This window comes from Polypterus senegalus, chromosome 12, assembly GCF_016835505.1.
Source record: "Polypterus senegalus isolate Bchr_013 chromosome 12, ASM1683550v1, whole genome shotgun sequence".
NCBI lineage: Eukaryota > Metazoa > Chordata > Cladistia > Polypteriformes > Polypteridae > Polypterus > Polypterus senegalus.
This window is the reverse complement of record NC_053165.1, coordinates 106,967,746-106,986,297: the sequence shown is the minus strand read 5'-3', so window position 1 is coordinate 106,986,297 and position 18,552 is coordinate 106,967,746. Positions and strand designations below refer to the sequence as shown.

The 18,552-nt window shown below is 38.5% G+C and overlaps 1 protein-coding gene across 3 annotated transcripts in view; it reads left to right on the top strand.

The window, feature by feature from the left end:
• Window positions 1-14,010, top strand: part of LOC120541484 (trichohyalin-like) — an 83,213-nt gene extending 69,203 nt beyond the window's left edge. For all 3 annotated transcript variants that reach the window (XM_039773173.1, XM_039773172.1, XM_039773174.1), the window contains exons 25-30: window positions 2,347-2,420; window positions 5,164-5,256; window positions 7,274-7,390; window positions 9,338-9,493; window positions 9,827-9,887; window positions 11,202-14,010. In XM_039773173.1, the coding sequence (XP_039629107.1) occupies window positions 2,347-2,420; window positions 5,164-5,256; window positions 7,274-7,390; window positions 9,338-9,493; window positions 9,827-9,887; window positions 11,202-11,686 (986 nt within the window). In that variant the 3' untranslated portion in view covers window positions 11,687-14,010. The remainder of the gene's footprint in view (window positions 1-2,346; window positions 2,421-5,163; window positions 5,257-7,273; window positions 7,391-9,337; window positions 9,494-9,826; window positions 9,888-11,201) is intronic.
• The last annotated feature ends 4,542 nt before the right edge of the window (window positions 14,011-18,552 follow it).

The following is an 18,552-nucleotide window of genomic DNA, read 5'->3' as shown; positions in this document are numbered from 1 at the left end:
CTGTGCACTGTTCTGTTCAAACATTTTATTGAAAAGATACCAAGGTGCATCCAAGGCTTAGAAAGTGTCTGGCTTCATTATCTGAGATATGCAATTCTATCCTTTGATTTTAATAAAGTATTCTTGACCCAGAAGATGAGTGTGGTACAACTATGATGAAGGTCATGGTTCATTCCTGGAAAAGATTGGTTTAATCTGTGTAAATATGGAAGGAGCAATGCTCCTGAGTGAAGCAGTTTTAAGTATCTACTCATTTTGTTCATGAATAAGAATAGAGGAGAATAAACTCAAAGGGAAACACATTGTACAAATAAGCAATTGTAAAACAGTAACATCCAGCCTCCCCTGGCCTACCTAAATGGCAGTAAGACCCTTCTCTATTTGGCTGGAGTGGCTTTCCCACTAACTCTTCACTGTATCAATCCTTAAATATTTCTTCCCTCCTCACTACCCCTGTTAAGTATTTTCTTCACTTTCTTCCCAACTGTGCTCTTTTCAGGCACATGAAGTTTCTATATTCATAAGTAAAAAATCTCCATGGTAGTTCCCATAGAGCCTGCTTTATTTCAAGGGACAGCAGAATCCCATGTGCTCCTTTCTGGGACAGTTTGCCTTCTAGTAGTATGTCCCACCTCCTCTGGCATATCTTCCCTGGCTTGACTTTCTTTTCAATCAGAACTCCAGGCAGCACTGCCAACTACTAGGTCATCTACAAATTAGTACCCCAGGGGAGCCCTGCATCTGCAAACTCAACCTCATATCTGAGCCTCTGCCTGTTGCAGTTTTGGCATATGCAGCTCATGTAAAGCATGTACTTCGCAATTGAGCCTCCTATGCTCCACCACTGAATATCCAGTCCTGCAGTGGCTCATTCTCTGTACTGAAGGTCTTCAGCACTGACTTAGCCTTGTCCTGTTCTGCCATGGTGAAATCCCTCTCACTCACTGAAAAATGCATCAAAACTGAAAGAAATTTCCCACAGGAATTAAGAGACTCCACACTAAATATGATCTCAGTAAAACAGAGCAGTCATAAAAATGTTAGTCTTTAAAATGTTTCATAATGTCATTTACAAAACACATTTCATGAGCTCTTCAAATAGTAATCAAGAGAATAACATATGAAAATCAAACTTTTTTTTAATAACTACTGTCATAAACTAGTATTACTGGAGAGGATGGGATGAGCTGTTCAGCCAGGCAGAGCTGACTAACAGGTGTATGTGACAGTGCATCTGAACAGGAAACAAAGAACAGCTATTAATGCATCATCCAGTGCAAAATGTACCTACCACGGTGTCAAAATGTCACAGATCAAATGTAAAGAATCAAATCATATCAGTCTGTTACTGTAAATAATTCCATTAAAATTGACACTATGCTGCTGTAATAGAATAGACATTTTAATTTTTGCTTTAAAGCTTTTTTTCTCGCGGCAGTCGTGGTGCTGTGGTGCAGGGAGACGATTAACTTCATGCAGATATAAATTCCAGCAGATGTTACCAATATGAACTACAAGCAGACGCTGCCAAGTTGATTTATATTTACTTGATACAGACTACACATCATACCACTGCATCTGTTATATCCAGTAACATATGTACTGAGCAGAGGAATTCTTAACATTCTTGAGCTGCATGGCCTTCTTCCATCTCTTCTGTGCCTGCTCGTCTCTTCCATAAGGATTTTCTATCTCAGTATTTTCTTGTTCTGTTCAGCATCACCCAGAAACCCCTCTCACACAAAATATGAAACTCTTCTAACTCTTTGGGCATCTCTATTGTGACAAAACACATGCATCAGTGTTGAAGGTCCACCTTTCCCATTTGTTCCATCTGCCCTAACTTAATGTTGTTCGTGCTTCCTTATCACTTTATATGGCAACTGGTCACCCACACCTGATTTCCTCAATGCCTGCCTCACTTCCTGCCACATTCCATTACATGTCTTCTTCTGATTTACAAATGTATAACACAGCGTCTTTTCCTTTGCCCGATGCTTCTGTTTGTTTGCCTTATAACTGAAGTTGTTTCTATTGTTCCATTAGCAAACATCTTAACATACATTTCACAAATCCTCACTGATTCTTTTCTGCAGCACTCTCTCGGCCAACTTAAACTAATTATGCTTTTGGGGAAAAAAAAGTCAATGTAGGAAACGGAGACAATCTATTAGTTAACTAATTAAACTTGATTGACTAATGACCTTCAGTTATTTGCGAAATCTATTATGTTCACTGTATAAACATAATCAACAAATTTGCAAATGACTGCGTTTATCTATTGCCCTTAATTCTGTAGTCTGATTTTAAAATAATACTGATCATAATTTTTTTTGAACGTTTCAGATTTAAGAAAACAATATAGTGAGCAGAAGAGAGAAAAAGATAAAACCATGGAAGCAAGTGGTCCTTCACAGATGGTATTGTATACTGTAGAGCATTCTGCTCTTCTAATTCAGTGTTGGAAAATTGCACAGTAATTTTAACTAGCTTTAAAATATGGATTACACATTTCTATAGCTGAGGGAGTTTGGATTTGGTTAGGAGTTAATTTTATGTCCACTGCATAATGCAAGAACTTGCTCTATGCAATTGAGCATTTAATGTAAAGTACCCTGTATATAAACTGTGCAGCATTACATGTAAACACATAGATGGTATTTCAGAAAACCGTAAATCTAATACATTTAAATTAGGAGGTAGAAAAAGGTGTAAAAAACTCAGATCTTGAGGAGGATAGTGTTGTTAGTAATAATAGCAATCAGGAAAAAAAAACTTAACTTTCATTTAGATTTTTTAAAATAAGTATTTAGAAGTTTACTTTATTAAAATATGTTTACAATGAAAACAATTAGTCAAAAAGTGAGTAATGAACAATTACTTGTGTGTTTTCTGACTTGGGCCAAATGGAAATAAAACATATCCTAAAAGCATAAGACAGGTGACAAACCTGCTAGCACTTAAAATGTCAATCAGGAACACAGGTCAACATTTCAAGAGGGCACACTTTGAAAAACGGGTTTATGTTTATTTAACTAACATTTTACTTGTTTTAAACTGGGTTTTCAGAAATGTGAAATAAATATTGTTTTCCTGACATCAATAAATAGATAGACAGATAGATGGATAGATAGATGCAAATATATTATTCCAAGAGTACAGTTATAAATACATGTTTTTAATAGTTGACAATTTATGCCTAAATGTCCTTCTAATATCAAAATTAAACTGTGTTCAAAAACTTGAGCCTATACTGTAAGAGTTTTAATAGAGCACTGTGTAATACAGGAAACTGTGCATCATTGTTAGAACTGTTAAACATAAAAGTGTTGTCTTTAAAATGTCATTACTTAACAAAATCATATATACAGTAAGTACACCTTCTTCAGTTCTGTAGCTTTTTTTTTTTTTACAAATAGAGAACATTATAGACTATTATATTTTGACTGAGCTGATTTTAAAGGGCATACCGCCTTTATTGAAGTCAGTTTTTCTACTATTGGGAGTGTGAGATTGGTGGAGATTATAAATGAGTTAGTTATAATCCCTTATAAGTAGTGTTTAACCACATGATCACATTTAAAGAACTCTTTTCACTATAAAACTATACATCTCTTAAAGTTCAGTTTAGGTGTATCAACACAGTTCTGCAACAAACATCCATTATTTGTTGTTGCTTGTTACATCACATTCAATATTACAAAAAGCCAGAGCCAGATATGGCAACACACAGAATATACAGTAAGCTGGTGTTAAAACTAGAAAAGGTGCAAGTAGCTGTGATTGAAGCCATGTAGTTTCTGAAAATATTATTATTATTATTTTAAATAACTGAAACAGAGCTGGCTGGATGGCTGATTACTGGGGAGAGCACTTCGAGAGAAAAGAAGCCCCTGGGGGATTATGGTTAGTTATGTCAGTTCTGATTACTTAGGCCAACTGGATGTCCTCTTTAGCCTGGGCACGCTTTCTCCTGACATACTGTACATGTGCTCGGAGATTCTACAGGAACGTCTGAAGACTGTAGCGGGATGAGGAAAAATGGCCTGACCAACTGAGTTGGTTGCAACCATCACCAGGAAAAGTGGTTTGGTTTGAAAATGAGAGGAGATGCATTGACATACTTTCTATGCTTTATATGCTCCCTGTAAAAAATCATTAACAAAGCTTTTCCAACCTATTACTTTACCAATACAGGGTCTTTTTTTATATAAATCATTCTTCATTGATAACTTTTCCATATACACGGAGATGCCACATGAGGCACGCTTGCCTTTCTTGTGTACTTGAATGCTCTGCTACTGACAGCATCAGAGTGCTAGTTAAAGTAGGTATGCTGGGGTTGGTAGACAATCTGTGTACAATTCAGAAGCAGAATGGATAAAATGAGAGAGGTATTAGTGGCACTGTCCCAAATAAAACTACATGGGTTCTCTGTGCATGGCTGTACTAAAAATGTGCTATCACTGAAAAACACTTTGCCAATGATGAAAGGAGGCAGAGGGGTTTACTGGATTTGTACAGAGTAACAGATAGGCCTTAGTCATCCAGCTAGCTGCTAAGATCAACAATTGTGTTGGAGAAAAAACAAAAGCCATATAAGAATGATCAGCTTATTAACGGGGTATTGAGATGGGGAATATCAGTCAATGATCCAGCGTACTTTATGTATGTGCGCTTGTATATACAAGAGTGTGTCCTGTCATTTACTGCCACACACGTTCACAGTTACTCCCTACTTTGCCCCCAGGACAGCCTTCAGCCCACACAAATCTAAGACTGAATTAGGAGTGTTTGACAATTTCTTTTTAAAACAGTGCTCTTTATATTAATAAAACACAAATAAGTAAAAAAAAAAAAAAAGTTACCAGTGTAAAATTCACTTTTAATAGGCATTGACTGAAATATACATATATTTTATATCAGAGTGAAAGGCTCCTTCACAGAATACATCTCATTTACAGTTGCGCAGGTTTTGACTTTAATGTTGAAATTGTTTACAGTATATGAAATACATCGTATACAAGAGTGACTGCCAAAACAAGTATTTTCATAGATCTATAACATTGTGTTTTTGTGTTATTTTAACGATAGGTTCTGGTTCGTGAATTCTTACATTAACTAGAAAAATATATAGTATTCCCACCTGGCTTTTTCTTCTAGAAATCTCTATGTGGTGAACACTCACCAATGAAAAAGGATTTTACCACGCAGAATAACACATATGAGAAGCAACATCAGCTGGTAACAGAACAGGTACCTTTTAATAACTAAAATATTAATATTTAAAGCTTTAAACTACTGTAGAATGTACTACTATTTTGAAACTAAAACCTTTAAAAATGTACATGATGCCCTGAGTGAAGCTGATCTAATTTATTAATGGAGTGTTTGATTTTGTAGTCTTTAAAAGCGGACTCAAATAAGGAAGTAGGGCCTTTCACTTCATGCATACTAATTAATTAGATCCAATGGTGAGCCATTAAATAAATAGCAATCCATCTATTTATAAAAGTAATTTTGCTCAATTTTCACATTTGCATGTCAAAGGTATAATCAAAACATTTCAGGCTATTATACTGCGAGTCATATATCTGCACAACTTAACTTATTCAACTTTTAACTTACTCAAGTCAGAGGTCTTCTTTCTTTTTACATTCTCCTTTTTTTAGTCAATCTGGTGTGTGATCAGACCATTGTGTGTTTGTGTGTGTGTGTGTGTACATTAATGTATTTATTTATTTAAAAAGCTTCTGTCAATAGCCAGACTTCCCCCTGTGGTCAAATAAAGTTCTATTTAAACAAAGTTGAGTCAAACTGATGCATGCCTTAAAAGTATATAGGAATAGACTGGAAAGACAGAAAACTGATGTAAGCACTGTATATGGGACAGACAACACGGGTGAGACTTTGCATAGAAATAATAGGTCCGTGTATCATTGGAAGAGGGGTTTGGCAATGTTATCGTATCTCACCATGACTGTTCAGTGTATTGAGGGGATCACCTGGGAGAAAAGCACTAGAAAACATCAATATACAGTAGGAATAAAGGTTGGCATAAAAATGAAAATCTATTAAATTTACAAGTGAGCAAATGATAATAGCAACTACAAGAAATGGGCTATAAACTGTGCTGGAATGACTCTCAATGCCACAATGTAGAGAAGTGGAATAAATAAAGAACAGATATGATGGCTTGCAGTTTACTTACTGGAAAGGTATCTGATCAGTTTAATTACAGTATTTAGGTGCAGAAGACAGATTATGTAAGAAAGATGTTTGATCAAGAAATGCAGTAGCCAAAGATTTGTTCAAATTAAGAAGTGTATAAATAAAATGTAGTATGATTATTATTAGTGTGCTCCTCATCAGCAGACTGAATAAAGAACTACACCCTGCTGCTTGATGGCTGCTTGATGGCTGCTTGTTTCGTTGACTGCTGGCCAGCTGGAATTCATTTAGCTGTTTAATATTTGGACCTGATCTGAACAAAGCTAGAGAGCCAGTAACTCTGCCACAGTCTGCCTATGATCCTGGTATACCAGAGACTCGTCTCTTAATTATGTGCTGCTTTCCTGTTCATTATCAGATGTTTATTCCAAGATGTTAAATCTGTTTTTCTCTAATGCCCGAGTGTCTGTGTGTTGCCTATTTTGTCCTGTGTTGTTTTTTTCCATGGAAGGAATAGGCAATTAGTGCTGCCCCCCTTTAAATGTACAGACTGACAAGTAAAGACAACTGAAAGTAATGATCAAGATAACAATATTTTTATAGTGCAGGAGAAAGGCCACATATGTGGTGGTGGACTGCATAGCAACATTCTAGAAAGTTCTTGCCTGGCATTGCTTCTTTCTACCACAAAGGGCATTTGCAACATGTACGTGTCCAATTTTTCATCTGTATAAAAGAAATAGTTTGGTCCTAACACTATTTAAACACTGGGGCCACACACCGGCCATAAACTCTTTGCTGTAAAAGATGCAGTTGGCTTATCCATTACCTGCAGCATGTCTTTGTTGTGCAGTGTTTTCATGAAAACAGCACAGCACCTACTTTTTGTGCCTGAAACTAAAATGCTGACAACATCCTGTGCGTCGTCTTAATCATCAGTGACATGTTTTTTGCTTCAGATCTGTAATGAGCCCAGCATGCACTACCCCTGTTAGGAACACAATGGATTTGCACTAAGAACAGACATATTGAGTAGGTTTTTGCTTTTATATACCTGACAACAATGTAACCAATGCAGTTTTACCCACTTTTTCTTCACCAGTTAAAGACTCTCTTCAAAGAACGAGAACAGTTAGGCAAAGCTTACAATAAGCTTTCTGGTGCATGGAAAGGAAAGGCTCCTTTAGAAGGATGGGTTAACAAATCCCAAATAATCCAGGTAAGTATTTAAAGAAGAAAATCAGCTTAACAACTTCTGATTCTTTTTCAATTTTCAGTTCAGAAATGGTTTATAAAGATGTTACATTTATACACTACCTACCTACCTACTCTGGATACGTCCCAAAAGACCTTTCAGTTAGCTCCGTTTGAATTTGGCGGGACGGCCTTGGATTGGATAGATTTGCCAGTGGTTTGAAATATTTTTAATTTGTAGATGATCTTTCAGACAATGGAGTGATGGACTACAAATAGCTTTTAAATGGTTTTACAATCTCTTCCAAACTCAAATGTGTCAACCATATTTGTTCTCAGGACCTCAGAGGGCTATTTTAACTTTGGCATGATATAGCCATACACCTCAACTATCAAGAAGAAACAACGCCACAGGAATCTGATGCTTAAATTTAAATTATAAAGTTTAAATTATTTACACCTGCTTCTAATTTTAGGCGTTTCATGCAATAATAAATATGGGGACATATAAAGTTTATCATCACCAGAAAATGCTTTTCTATAGATTTAAGCAGAAGAATGAGTGCAAAAAGTGATTTTTCAGTGTAAAATTTTAATCAGATCACTGGTGTTTACCAGTACTATTGAAATGACAATTAATTATAATTTTGTCCAAAAAAAAACAAAACAACACCACTATGCTCAAATGTGTGTTCTTCAGCTACATTTAAAGCGACTATGAAATGACTACTAATAGTAACAATTGGCTGAGAACTTAGTTCTAGGACAGCCATTCTCATCTCTAATACAAATCTGCAGTGCTACCAGTTTAATAATCTTCAGCCATTACCAAATCTTTTTCGTGTTTATATGCCTATACAGCATCCCAATTGAGCCTCTTTTTAGAAGGGGCTTCAAGAGTGGATTTCTAGAGAGGGCTTATGCACCTACTTGCACAACAGTGAACCTTCAGGTGCCCAAATTCACCAGGCATATCATTGGTGGTTTGGTCATTCAGTGCCATGTTTGATGACCAGTTCACACTGTCCTCGCTATCACTTGATTCAAATAATGGTTCAGGTTTCAGGCTCTTCTAAAACTGGCCTTACCGCTTCTTGTTTACATACCATTATGTTTTTTGTTGAAGGCTCTGCCCCAATCATGAATATTGATACTGTCACTATGCCATACCATAAAGTGGCAGAATACATAGCAATAGGCTGCAAAAAATCAGGAACATTTCTATTTCACCCACTAGATGGCAGAAGAATACTGTACCGAGTGTTATTTGGTCTTGACAGTGTAAAGTGGACCATTACACGTCACACCGAGTCGAGCTGAAAGTAATACTCAACCCACAAATTATTTTTTGTAATTAAATGTTACCTACCCCATTTAGTTTTTAGTGGGAGTCGAGAAAAAATTTGAATCTCATATTTTCATAAAGAAAATATTTAAACGCGGTGGGACCCTGTGATGACCAGTTCAGGACAATGTCAAAAAATGTGAAAAATTTCCGTGGAAAAAAGAAAAAGCTTCTCACACTTGTGTTGCATATTGTACATATCCAATATCCATTTGTATGATCAAAAGATGCAAAATGTATGCATCTTTTGTTAAAATATAATTAAGCTACTTCCTGGAAAGGCAGCATTTAAAGTAACCAGAAAAGATGTCAATCCCACAATGACTAATTGTGCTCTTGACTAATGAAGGAAGGAGGCAGGTAGATACTCTTCCACTGTAAAACAAGTTATCGCAAAGAAACTTTCAGAGGAAATGAACATTTCTTACCATACAACTTCCAGATGCCATTGAAGGTTAGTGAAATTTGGAACAAGCTACTGCACATTCTGTGCGTCAGCATCACTGTCAGCACATTAGGATTCATTTGTTAAATGAACATCTGTTGAAAACTGACTTTTATTACTTAGCTGTTACACTGAAGTTAGCAGCTCCTCTGGCGAAGTATACTTATATGCATCCTCTTTAGAATGCAGTGGATACCATCCACTACCAAGAGAGGAAAAAACAAGAACTTGAAGAAGAGAACGAAAGGCTGAAAGGAACACCTAATTTCAGAGAGTACACCGAGTTGCAAGAAAAGGTCAAGAAACTCCAAAATGAACTTCAGCACAAATCCAACAAAGTAAGTAGCACCGTCTGTTTTCCACTGAATTGTTAATTGATCATTTTTTTAAAAACACATTTTAAGTCACTGAAGAAGAAAAACAGTGGTAATTCTAAGTGAGATATCTACTATTGGTCAGACTTACAAGTAAGAAATTTCACTGTACATGAAACAATACCACTACTACACTTTAAATTTGAATTAACAACTTTCATTCATCTGTAGAATTCTCACAGATACGTGCTTGAGATTAAAAAAATGAAAACTTCCTCTGTATAACATGGTAGTTTCTGAATATAAATGTTTATATGAACTACAGAAATAAAGAACTTTTGCATTTCTCTGAAATAGATGTCATCCATGAGTAATGAAATTGAAAACCTGAAAGGCAGAAATGAAAATGTGATAAAAAGTAAGCTTTTCCTTTTGTCTCTCTCTTTTGATAACCTAAAGAAGTACTGTCTTCTTCATGATTAGTATATGTTAATAAAATGTTGGCATTTGAATAGTGATCTCCCTAAAAAAAAATCTAATTTGCCCACATCAGATTGACACGAGTAGAGTTAAGGTGGTAACCCAGTACTCGTACGTGTGTGGAGTTTAAAGTAACCCAGTCACTACACCACCAGTATGAGGCGTTACCCAGCACTGGTCACTTTCAGTTTACATTCAGTTAAGGTGATGCCTTGGCAGTACTCTACTACTGGTCTTGTTGAAACAATACGATTCAAGTAAATAACTTTAAGGCCCTGTCACAGGACACATTTCTGTCGATTTGCAGGTGCAAACTTCATTCACATTTAATCTTAGTGAGTCAGAGGCAGTCATAGAGCGCTCCTATGAGTGCCAGTCACATAAGTCTGATATCCTTGACTACTTAGACCAACCAGTGTGCGACTTGCCCTGGTGGTTTGATTTTGCTTTTTAAGTTATATGGGAGGGCTTGTGTGCGAGCGAGCACTGACAACCATCGAGTGCTCAGCTAGTATTTCAATGCAAATAATGCAGCAATGAGGAATAAGGAACACAGAGGTACCGGAACTGAGAAACTGAAGAAAGACTTGTCTAGAAGATACTGCATGTTTTATGTAATATGGCAGAATGGTAAGAATGAAGGGAAGAATAAAAGGTGGTGGGGGAGACTGAGGTTGAACTCGCCATACATGTAAAGCCTTTGCACAGGCACCGGCCGGCCGGCTCTGTCGGGGGGCACGTAATTTGCTGTTAGAAAGGGGGCAAGCTAGCAGTACTTTGAAAATGAGAAACTGTGCTGAAAATCAATTTATGTCATGTACAATACCATTTGTAGTCACGTTGAGGGGATGAGATCAGCAACTGCAGTCGGCAAGTTTGTCATCCTTCCACTAGAAGCCATGTAATATGACATTGTTTTTTAATTTTATGAGGCTAATTAAACTAAATTAGTATTGTAATGATGTAAATATACAGTAGCTACAAAATGTTACATTTAAAATGGCTAAAGCAGGTCGGTCAATTGACAGAGTTCAGGAATGCCATTTAATATCTTTTTGTATCAGCTTTGCATACTTTATTTTAATTGCGAAGGGCATGTGAGTGAAAAATCTCTCTTTAATATCAGGTTAGACATTTGGAATTTCCTTTATAAGAATGGTGGCCATTCGTTTATTCTTTTTAAATTATCTAAAATACATGCTGCTCTGCTGCCCTGCTTTAATTTCTGACATTTTAGCGATTGTTTCTATAGTGAGAGAAAAACTCCAACAACAGATTTCAGATATCCGTGAGACAGGACAGCAAACCAGAAGAAAAGAAGCTCCAAAGGTGTCGACAGAAAGTGGAAGGAGTCAACAAACAACAAAGCTTGTTGAAGAATTTAACCGGGATCCATCTTTGCCAGTCCACAGTTCTACTCTCCACACTGAAGAGGAGGAAGGTGTTGGACACCTAGGAGATGAGTCTGTTCATTTTGCCAAATATGCCGATTCTTGTATTACTTCAGGCAGTTCTAGGTCTTCCACCCCAGTGTACCTAGAGACCCCTTCACTTTCTGACACCCACAGCCTTGTTACAAGCCCAGCTGCCAAGATGTTCTTAAGCACACAGACATCAGATGTGTCCCCCCTGACTCCACGCAGCTGGGGAGGGTCTCAGGAGTCACTAACAGACAAGCATTCTCTCTTGTTGTCACCAAAGCCCTACAAGGGACAATTCCCTAAGAAACAGAACTGAAGTGGACAAGCAAAGCATGACATTTAACGGTGTCACACAATGTTGTACTTTATAGTCTAACTGTGGATTAAAACCGTTTATTAAAGAGTTTTCAGTTTTTAAAAGATACTGAATATTTACTCCCAATAATTTAACATCCAAATATTGTAAAGGGTTCCTCTAATTTCAAGATACCTAAGGTGACCATCCATCATCCAACCCGCTATATCCTAACTACAGGGTCTGCCGGAGCCAATCCCAGCCAACATAGGGCACAAGGCAGGAAAGAAACCCCGGGCAGGGCGCCAGCCTACCGCACACCTAAGGTGACAATATTCTCAATTACACAGACAGATTTAGAATTAAGCAAGTAACCATAAAATAACTTTTGTTCATTTGTCTTTCTTTAATAAAAACACTAATTAACCTTTTCATGCGCAGTACTAAGATCTGGATTTTGTGTATATTAGGAATATATTGTGTAAACACTGCAGCCAAATTCATATACTCCGTCGATAAATGATGCCAAATATTAAAGGAAAAGCTGGAACGTTGGAGCCTGGTGAATGGGCTATAGTGATTGTCTCACACGGACGGACCCCTTTACACCTGCACTACACACGTTTAGATTGTATCCAGATTATATTTACTCAACAGGCATGAAAACGCACCTCCAGTGGTCTGCATCATATCCAGACAAAATGCAAATCAGTTTCATCTTACATGGTTGGTTTATGTACAGTACGTATATAAAGGGCATCTTCACTGAAACCTGTGTTAGATGTGCTCATCGTCGGTTTCTGACCACCTCTGAACGTGGTGAGCGATCTCATCTCAAACCTGTTTACTCTTTGTTTTTAATGTTTAACTTCAGTCGTAAAGAGGGCCACAGATTATTTTTTAAGAAGAGGCAGACAAACTAAATAACTACAAACCAGATCCACCCTTGGTATCTCAAGAGGAAGAAGGAAGTAAGAAAAAGAGAAATGAAAGCCTTGTATTTCCAGCTCTAATCTTAGGGGGGAAAAAAAATAAGCAGGAGAATATGAGAACATCCATTTGGAAGTTAAAATCACACGTCTGTTTCTCAACTTGAGCCTTTTTTTCACACACCCAGATGTAAAATTGCAGTGCTATTCAACAAGCCATCCTAATGGTGAACTTTGGAAAGTGGCCATTCAGAGCATAGCTTTGCCACACGGAGCACTGACGCGATCTTGTTAACTGAAGTGAAGCGTGATGTGCACCAGTTATCACTCCAGCACTGGCTATGCTCAGGTGAGTCAATGGTGACTGTCTGGTTTAACCTAACAAGATCAAACCGTTAGTTACGTATTTAGAATTTGCTTATTATATTTAGCATTCATTCCTGTGGTTTAATGAAGTTGTGTGTGTGAATATAAGTCATTTATAATAATTTATAAGCAATTTCCCCTTGGGATTAAAAAAAGTATCTATCTAATTAATATTAAATTTCTATACACAAACACAGACCTGATCCCCACCCCATTTCACTTTTAGAACCATAGAGACACAGAGGCTCCTGCAGGCAGACATTACGTCTGGTGTGTCGTGTCTCTTCAGTTACAGCACAACATACATTAAACACACGAGTACGTGTAGAAAGTGCCAGACGTCCGAGAGTGACAATGTACTGTACGCCCGTGTATTGTTACCTACACAATGGGCTGGCCAGCCAGACTTGTTAAAGTGTGCTGAGCTGCTGCCCACCAATTCCTTCATAGTAGTGCCAGTCTAAGCCATGAGCAGGAGCGGGTCAGGGGTCCACAAATCTACCAAATGCCCAATCAAATACTAAGACACATTGGTACACACGAGTGACCAGGCCACTGTAATAAGCTCAGGTGACACACAAATCTCTAAGAAGGTTTAAAAAGGTATTTTATACACTCAAAAGTTATTTTTCTATAAAGTATTTGAATTCAAGTTCTGTGCAAACAGCACACTGAGTGTAGATTTTCTCTGTAAGTGAATAAAAGATTTTCCTTTTATATCTAGAATTGCCTAAGCTGTGTTTGAAAGTGTTGTTTTTTTTATTATATATTTTTTGATTACTTAACATAAACTGATTCCATTAAAAGTTTTTAAATGCTTTATAAAATTGTTTAATTTTTTTATCTTGTAAGCAATTTTTTTTACCTAATGTTTGTGCTTTTTATAAGATTCTGATTAAGAAAAACAAAGCTGAAATCTCAAATGGTAACTTAAACACAAACTTTCCGTTAAAACGGAGACATTTTCATGTGTCATGGAATTTGAACATACTGTATATCAATATTTTTGTATGTGATATGTGCAAAAATTAAATAAAAAATTGAACACGACTCGCCACATGAGTGTATGACATCTTGTAACAGGATAGAAATCTGACACAAGTTACAGTAATCAAATCTTCAGATCTGTAACAGAGAATTACATTGTCTGGCACTAAAATATACAGGAAATATGAAATTAGAAAGCTAACTTTAAACGTGGCTGGAATTTCCTACTAGACTGCCGTTTCTGTCGTTCTTCAGATTCAACTGCACGTATGGCACTTCACAGCTCAGGGTATAAAATAAATCCAGCCTGGTTGAAACCATTTCATTTATCCAGGCCTGAGCGATTAAAGAAATGCTCTCGAGATGAAAGACGCCTGCCATGTCAGAAAACGTTTGTGCAGCCTGGCCAGGACAAACTCGCACTGATGAGCTCTTTGGTAAAACGGAGCCAGGGTCTCTAGTTCTGGTGCCCAAGTGAGGCCACCCACCCTCAGTCGCTACAGCTTTAAAATAGATTCTCATCAAATCAGCGGGCTCTCTCGATCTGACGCGACAAGTGTGACTGGAGATACTTCAGGTAAGGAATATGGAGATCTCAAATGAAGACAGTTCTAGGCACTCATCATCACCATCTTCACCAGAGAGTGCCGACATGTTGCATGTTGAAGAATTTTAACGTAGTCTGTACACGTGACAGTAAAGACTTTATTGACCTACTCAGAACGTGACGTTTATCCTTTTATTGTGAATTGAATAATGGGGAACGGGAAAAACCACACGTCCTTTAACACCGTGTATCCATGATCACAGCCTGCCCATGAGGCATCCCGCTGGTCATTGGCATGTGAGATGTGAGCTGAATTTTCAACTTAAATATGGACAAAGCATGTGGCAAAGATCAGATTTCTACACAGTCATTGAATGCTTACCCTGTGTATATATTCAGAGCTTCGAGACAAAAAGAACTGCATTTGAAATATGACTCGGAGAAAAGGAAATGGCTCTCCACTGAATGATGGATGAATTTAAGGAGAAGTGGAGACAATTAGGTGTGTTGTGCAGCACGCTACAAACATGAAGGTCAGGTTTTGAATATGAATAGACAATCGGCATCGATGGACACTCAAGTTCAAACCTGACCTTGGCTAGGAATGAATGGTCATAATCGGTAAGTTCACCTCCCTGTCGCCCCCTTTGTAGTTTGTTCCCCGACAGCTGCATCACATTACGTTATCTAGTGGTGTGCGGTGCCACTTTTAGACAGCTTTACACACAACATTCCCTGTTTTAAACTGACTCTTTGGACAAAGATGCTTAAAGTAGCTTGTTGTCCACAGTGACTTGCAGTTCATTAGCTCATCACTCACTACTATGAGTTCCCAAGCATTTAGACAAATGCTATACAGTGGTGTGAAAAACTATTTGCCCCCTTCCTGATTTCTTATTCTTTTGCATGTTTGTCACACAAAATGTTTCTGATCATCAAACACATTTAACCATTAGTCAAATATAACACAAGTAAACACAAAATGCAGTTTTTAAATGATGGTTTTTATTATTTAGGAGAAAAAATCCAAACCTACATGGCCCTGTGTGAAAAGTAATTGCCCCTTGTTAAAAATAACCTAACTGTGGTGTATCACACCTGAGTTCAATTTTAGCCACCCCAGGCCTGATTACTGCCACACCTGTTTCAATCAAGAAATCACTTAAATAGGAGCTGCCTGACACAGAGAAGTAGACCAAAAGCACCTCAAAAGCTAGACATCATGCCAAGATCCAAAGAAATTCAGGAACAAATGAGAACAGAAGTAATTGAGATCTATCAGTCTGGTAAAGGTTATAAAGCCATTTCTAAAGCTTTGGGACTCCAGCGAACCACAGTGAGAGCCATTATCCACAAATGGCAAAAACATGGAACAGTGGTGAACCTTCCCAGGAGTGGCCGACTGACCAAAATTACCCCAAGAGCGCAGAGACGACTCATCTGAGAGGTCACAAAAGACCCCAGGACAACGTCTAAAGAACTGCAGGCCTCACTTGCCTCAATTAAGGTCACTGTTCACAACTCCACCATAAGAAAGAGACTGGGCAAAAACGGCCTGCATGGCAGATTTCCAAGACGCAAACCACTGTTAAGCAAAAGAACATTAGGGCTCGTCTCAATTTTGCTAAGAAACATCTCAATGATTGCCAAGACTTTTGGGAAAATACCTTGTGGACTGATGAGACAAAAGTTGAACTTTTGGAAGGCAAATGTCCGTTACATCTGGCGTAAAAGGAACACAGCATTTCAGAAAAAGAACATCATACCAACAGTAAAATATGGTGGTGGTAGTGTGATGGTCTGGGGTTGTTTTGCTGCTTCAGGACCTGGAAGGCTTGCTGTGATAGATGGAACCATGAATTCTACTGTCTACCAAAAATCCTGAAGGAGAATGTCCGGCCATCTGTTCGTCAACTCAAGCTGAAGCGATCTTGAGTGCTGCAACAGGACAATGACCCAAAACACACCAGCAAATCCACCTCTGAATGGCTGAAGAAAAACAAAATGAAGACTTTGGAGTGGCCTAGTCAAAGTCCTGACCTGAATCCAATTGAGATGCTATGGCATGACCTTAAAAAGGCGGTTCATGCTAGAAAACCCTCAAATAAAGCTGAATTACAACAATTCTGCAAAGATGAGTGGGCCAAAATTCCTCCAGAGCGCTGTAAAAGACTCATTGCAAGTTATCGCAAACGCTTGATTGCAGTTATTGCTGCTAAGGGTGGCCCAACCAGTTATTAGGTTCAGGGGCAATTACTTTTTCACACAGGGCCATGTAGGTTTGGATTTTTTCTCCTAAATAATAAAACCATCATTTAAAAACTGCATTTTGTGTTCACTTCTGTTATATTTGACTAATGGTTAAATGTGTTTGATGATCAGAAACATTTTGTGTGACAAACATGCAAAAGAATAAGAAATCAGGAAGGGGGCAAATAGTTTTTCACACCACTGTATATACCTTTAAAAACATTTAGCTATTAGATGGACAAATAATAAAATAACTGCCAACAAAATAAGCACAGGCCCGAAGCCAGCATAAATCAGATTAATTACAACTGCAAGTCCAAAGTGTCCGACTCACTCAGCCAAAAGGCTGATATAAAAATGTAGTGAAGGCAGCAAGGACTGAAAAGGAAGAGCCGTTCCCTGTATGGATTTGGCTTGAATTCAGGTGTTTATACAGCAAGATACTGGCCATGGGAGTGCTGTGGAATCAGAGTGGCTGCTACTGGACTAGGAAATGTCAATTTGATAGAAAAATTTCAACAGCTACTACAAGCAGAAATTTGGTTATCATCTGGAGAACCCGTCACCTCAGGGACCACAACTGTCATTCTCTGAGTGATGGCACTAACTGTCTGCCAGCTTCCTTCCTAAGATTCGGTTACTCCGTGGCACCTTATCTGCTGTTGTTCAGTCTGTCCCCTAAATTTTCCGCCTTGTCGGATCCCGAAGGTGGTACCCCACCTTAACACTTGAGCTTATACAGTCATATGAAAACGTCTGGGAGCCCCTCTTAATTCCTTGGCTTTTTGTTTATCATTGGCTGAGCTTTCAAAGTAAATGAACAGAAAATATGCAATGTGCATCGTAACAAAATGAGACGGGTGCACACATTTGGGCACCTAAACAGAGGTATGACATCAATACTTAGTTGAGCCTTGTGACGATGTGTGTTCAGGCTCCACACTCCCATTGCTGTTGGAAGCACTTGAACCCCACACCGTCGATAATGTTACCGAGTGAGCTAGTCAGTGAAGGCAAATAATTGAGCATCTTAGCAAGGGGATGGTTAAAAGTGAAAACAGTGCTTTTATTAAAAATCCAACAAAACAGGTGTTCAAATAAATGGTGCAGTTCATTCAAAACGTTCTTCATTAAATAAATAAATAATCCATAAAAACAGAAGTGAACGTGGAGGTTAAAACCATTGGAAAAACAATCCTTTTAAAACGAGGTTAAAATCTTCTTTAGGTAGCAGTCTTAAAACAACAAACAAATCCGGGGTAACGTTTCTGTTAGCGTCTCACCCGCTTATCCCGTTTGGGCCAAGCAGCAGGCAAGATGCTCTCTGCAGCTGCCCTCCTCTACACTTTCGCGAGACTGGAGACCTCCCGATCCCTGGCTCCGGTATGGCACTCATCCCAGTCCCCGAGACTTGATGTCCACCAATGACCAGGACGCACACACTGGGGACTCCACCACCAAGCCTCCCGACTTCCGCTGCCTTTCCGCGGCCTTCTGTGTCTCGTCGCTTTCCTCTAGGCACTCCCGCTACCTGGTCACTCAGCGGGAGCAACATCAACTCAAACGTCTGGGTGTTGGCCTAACACCCAGCTTCCTTACCGCTGCCCTCGATCGTGCGCTCACCACACGCACGCACCGCGTGTCTGTCTCTCCTGCACCGCATACTTCCTCGCTCCCTGTAACCTCCGTCCTCTTTTCCTTTCTTTCCTTTTTCTTTTCATCCCCTTCAACCGACTTGCGCTTCTTTTTTATAACGTGAGGGGCCATCACAGCTGTAGCATTAGCCACGGGAGCAATCACGAATGTGG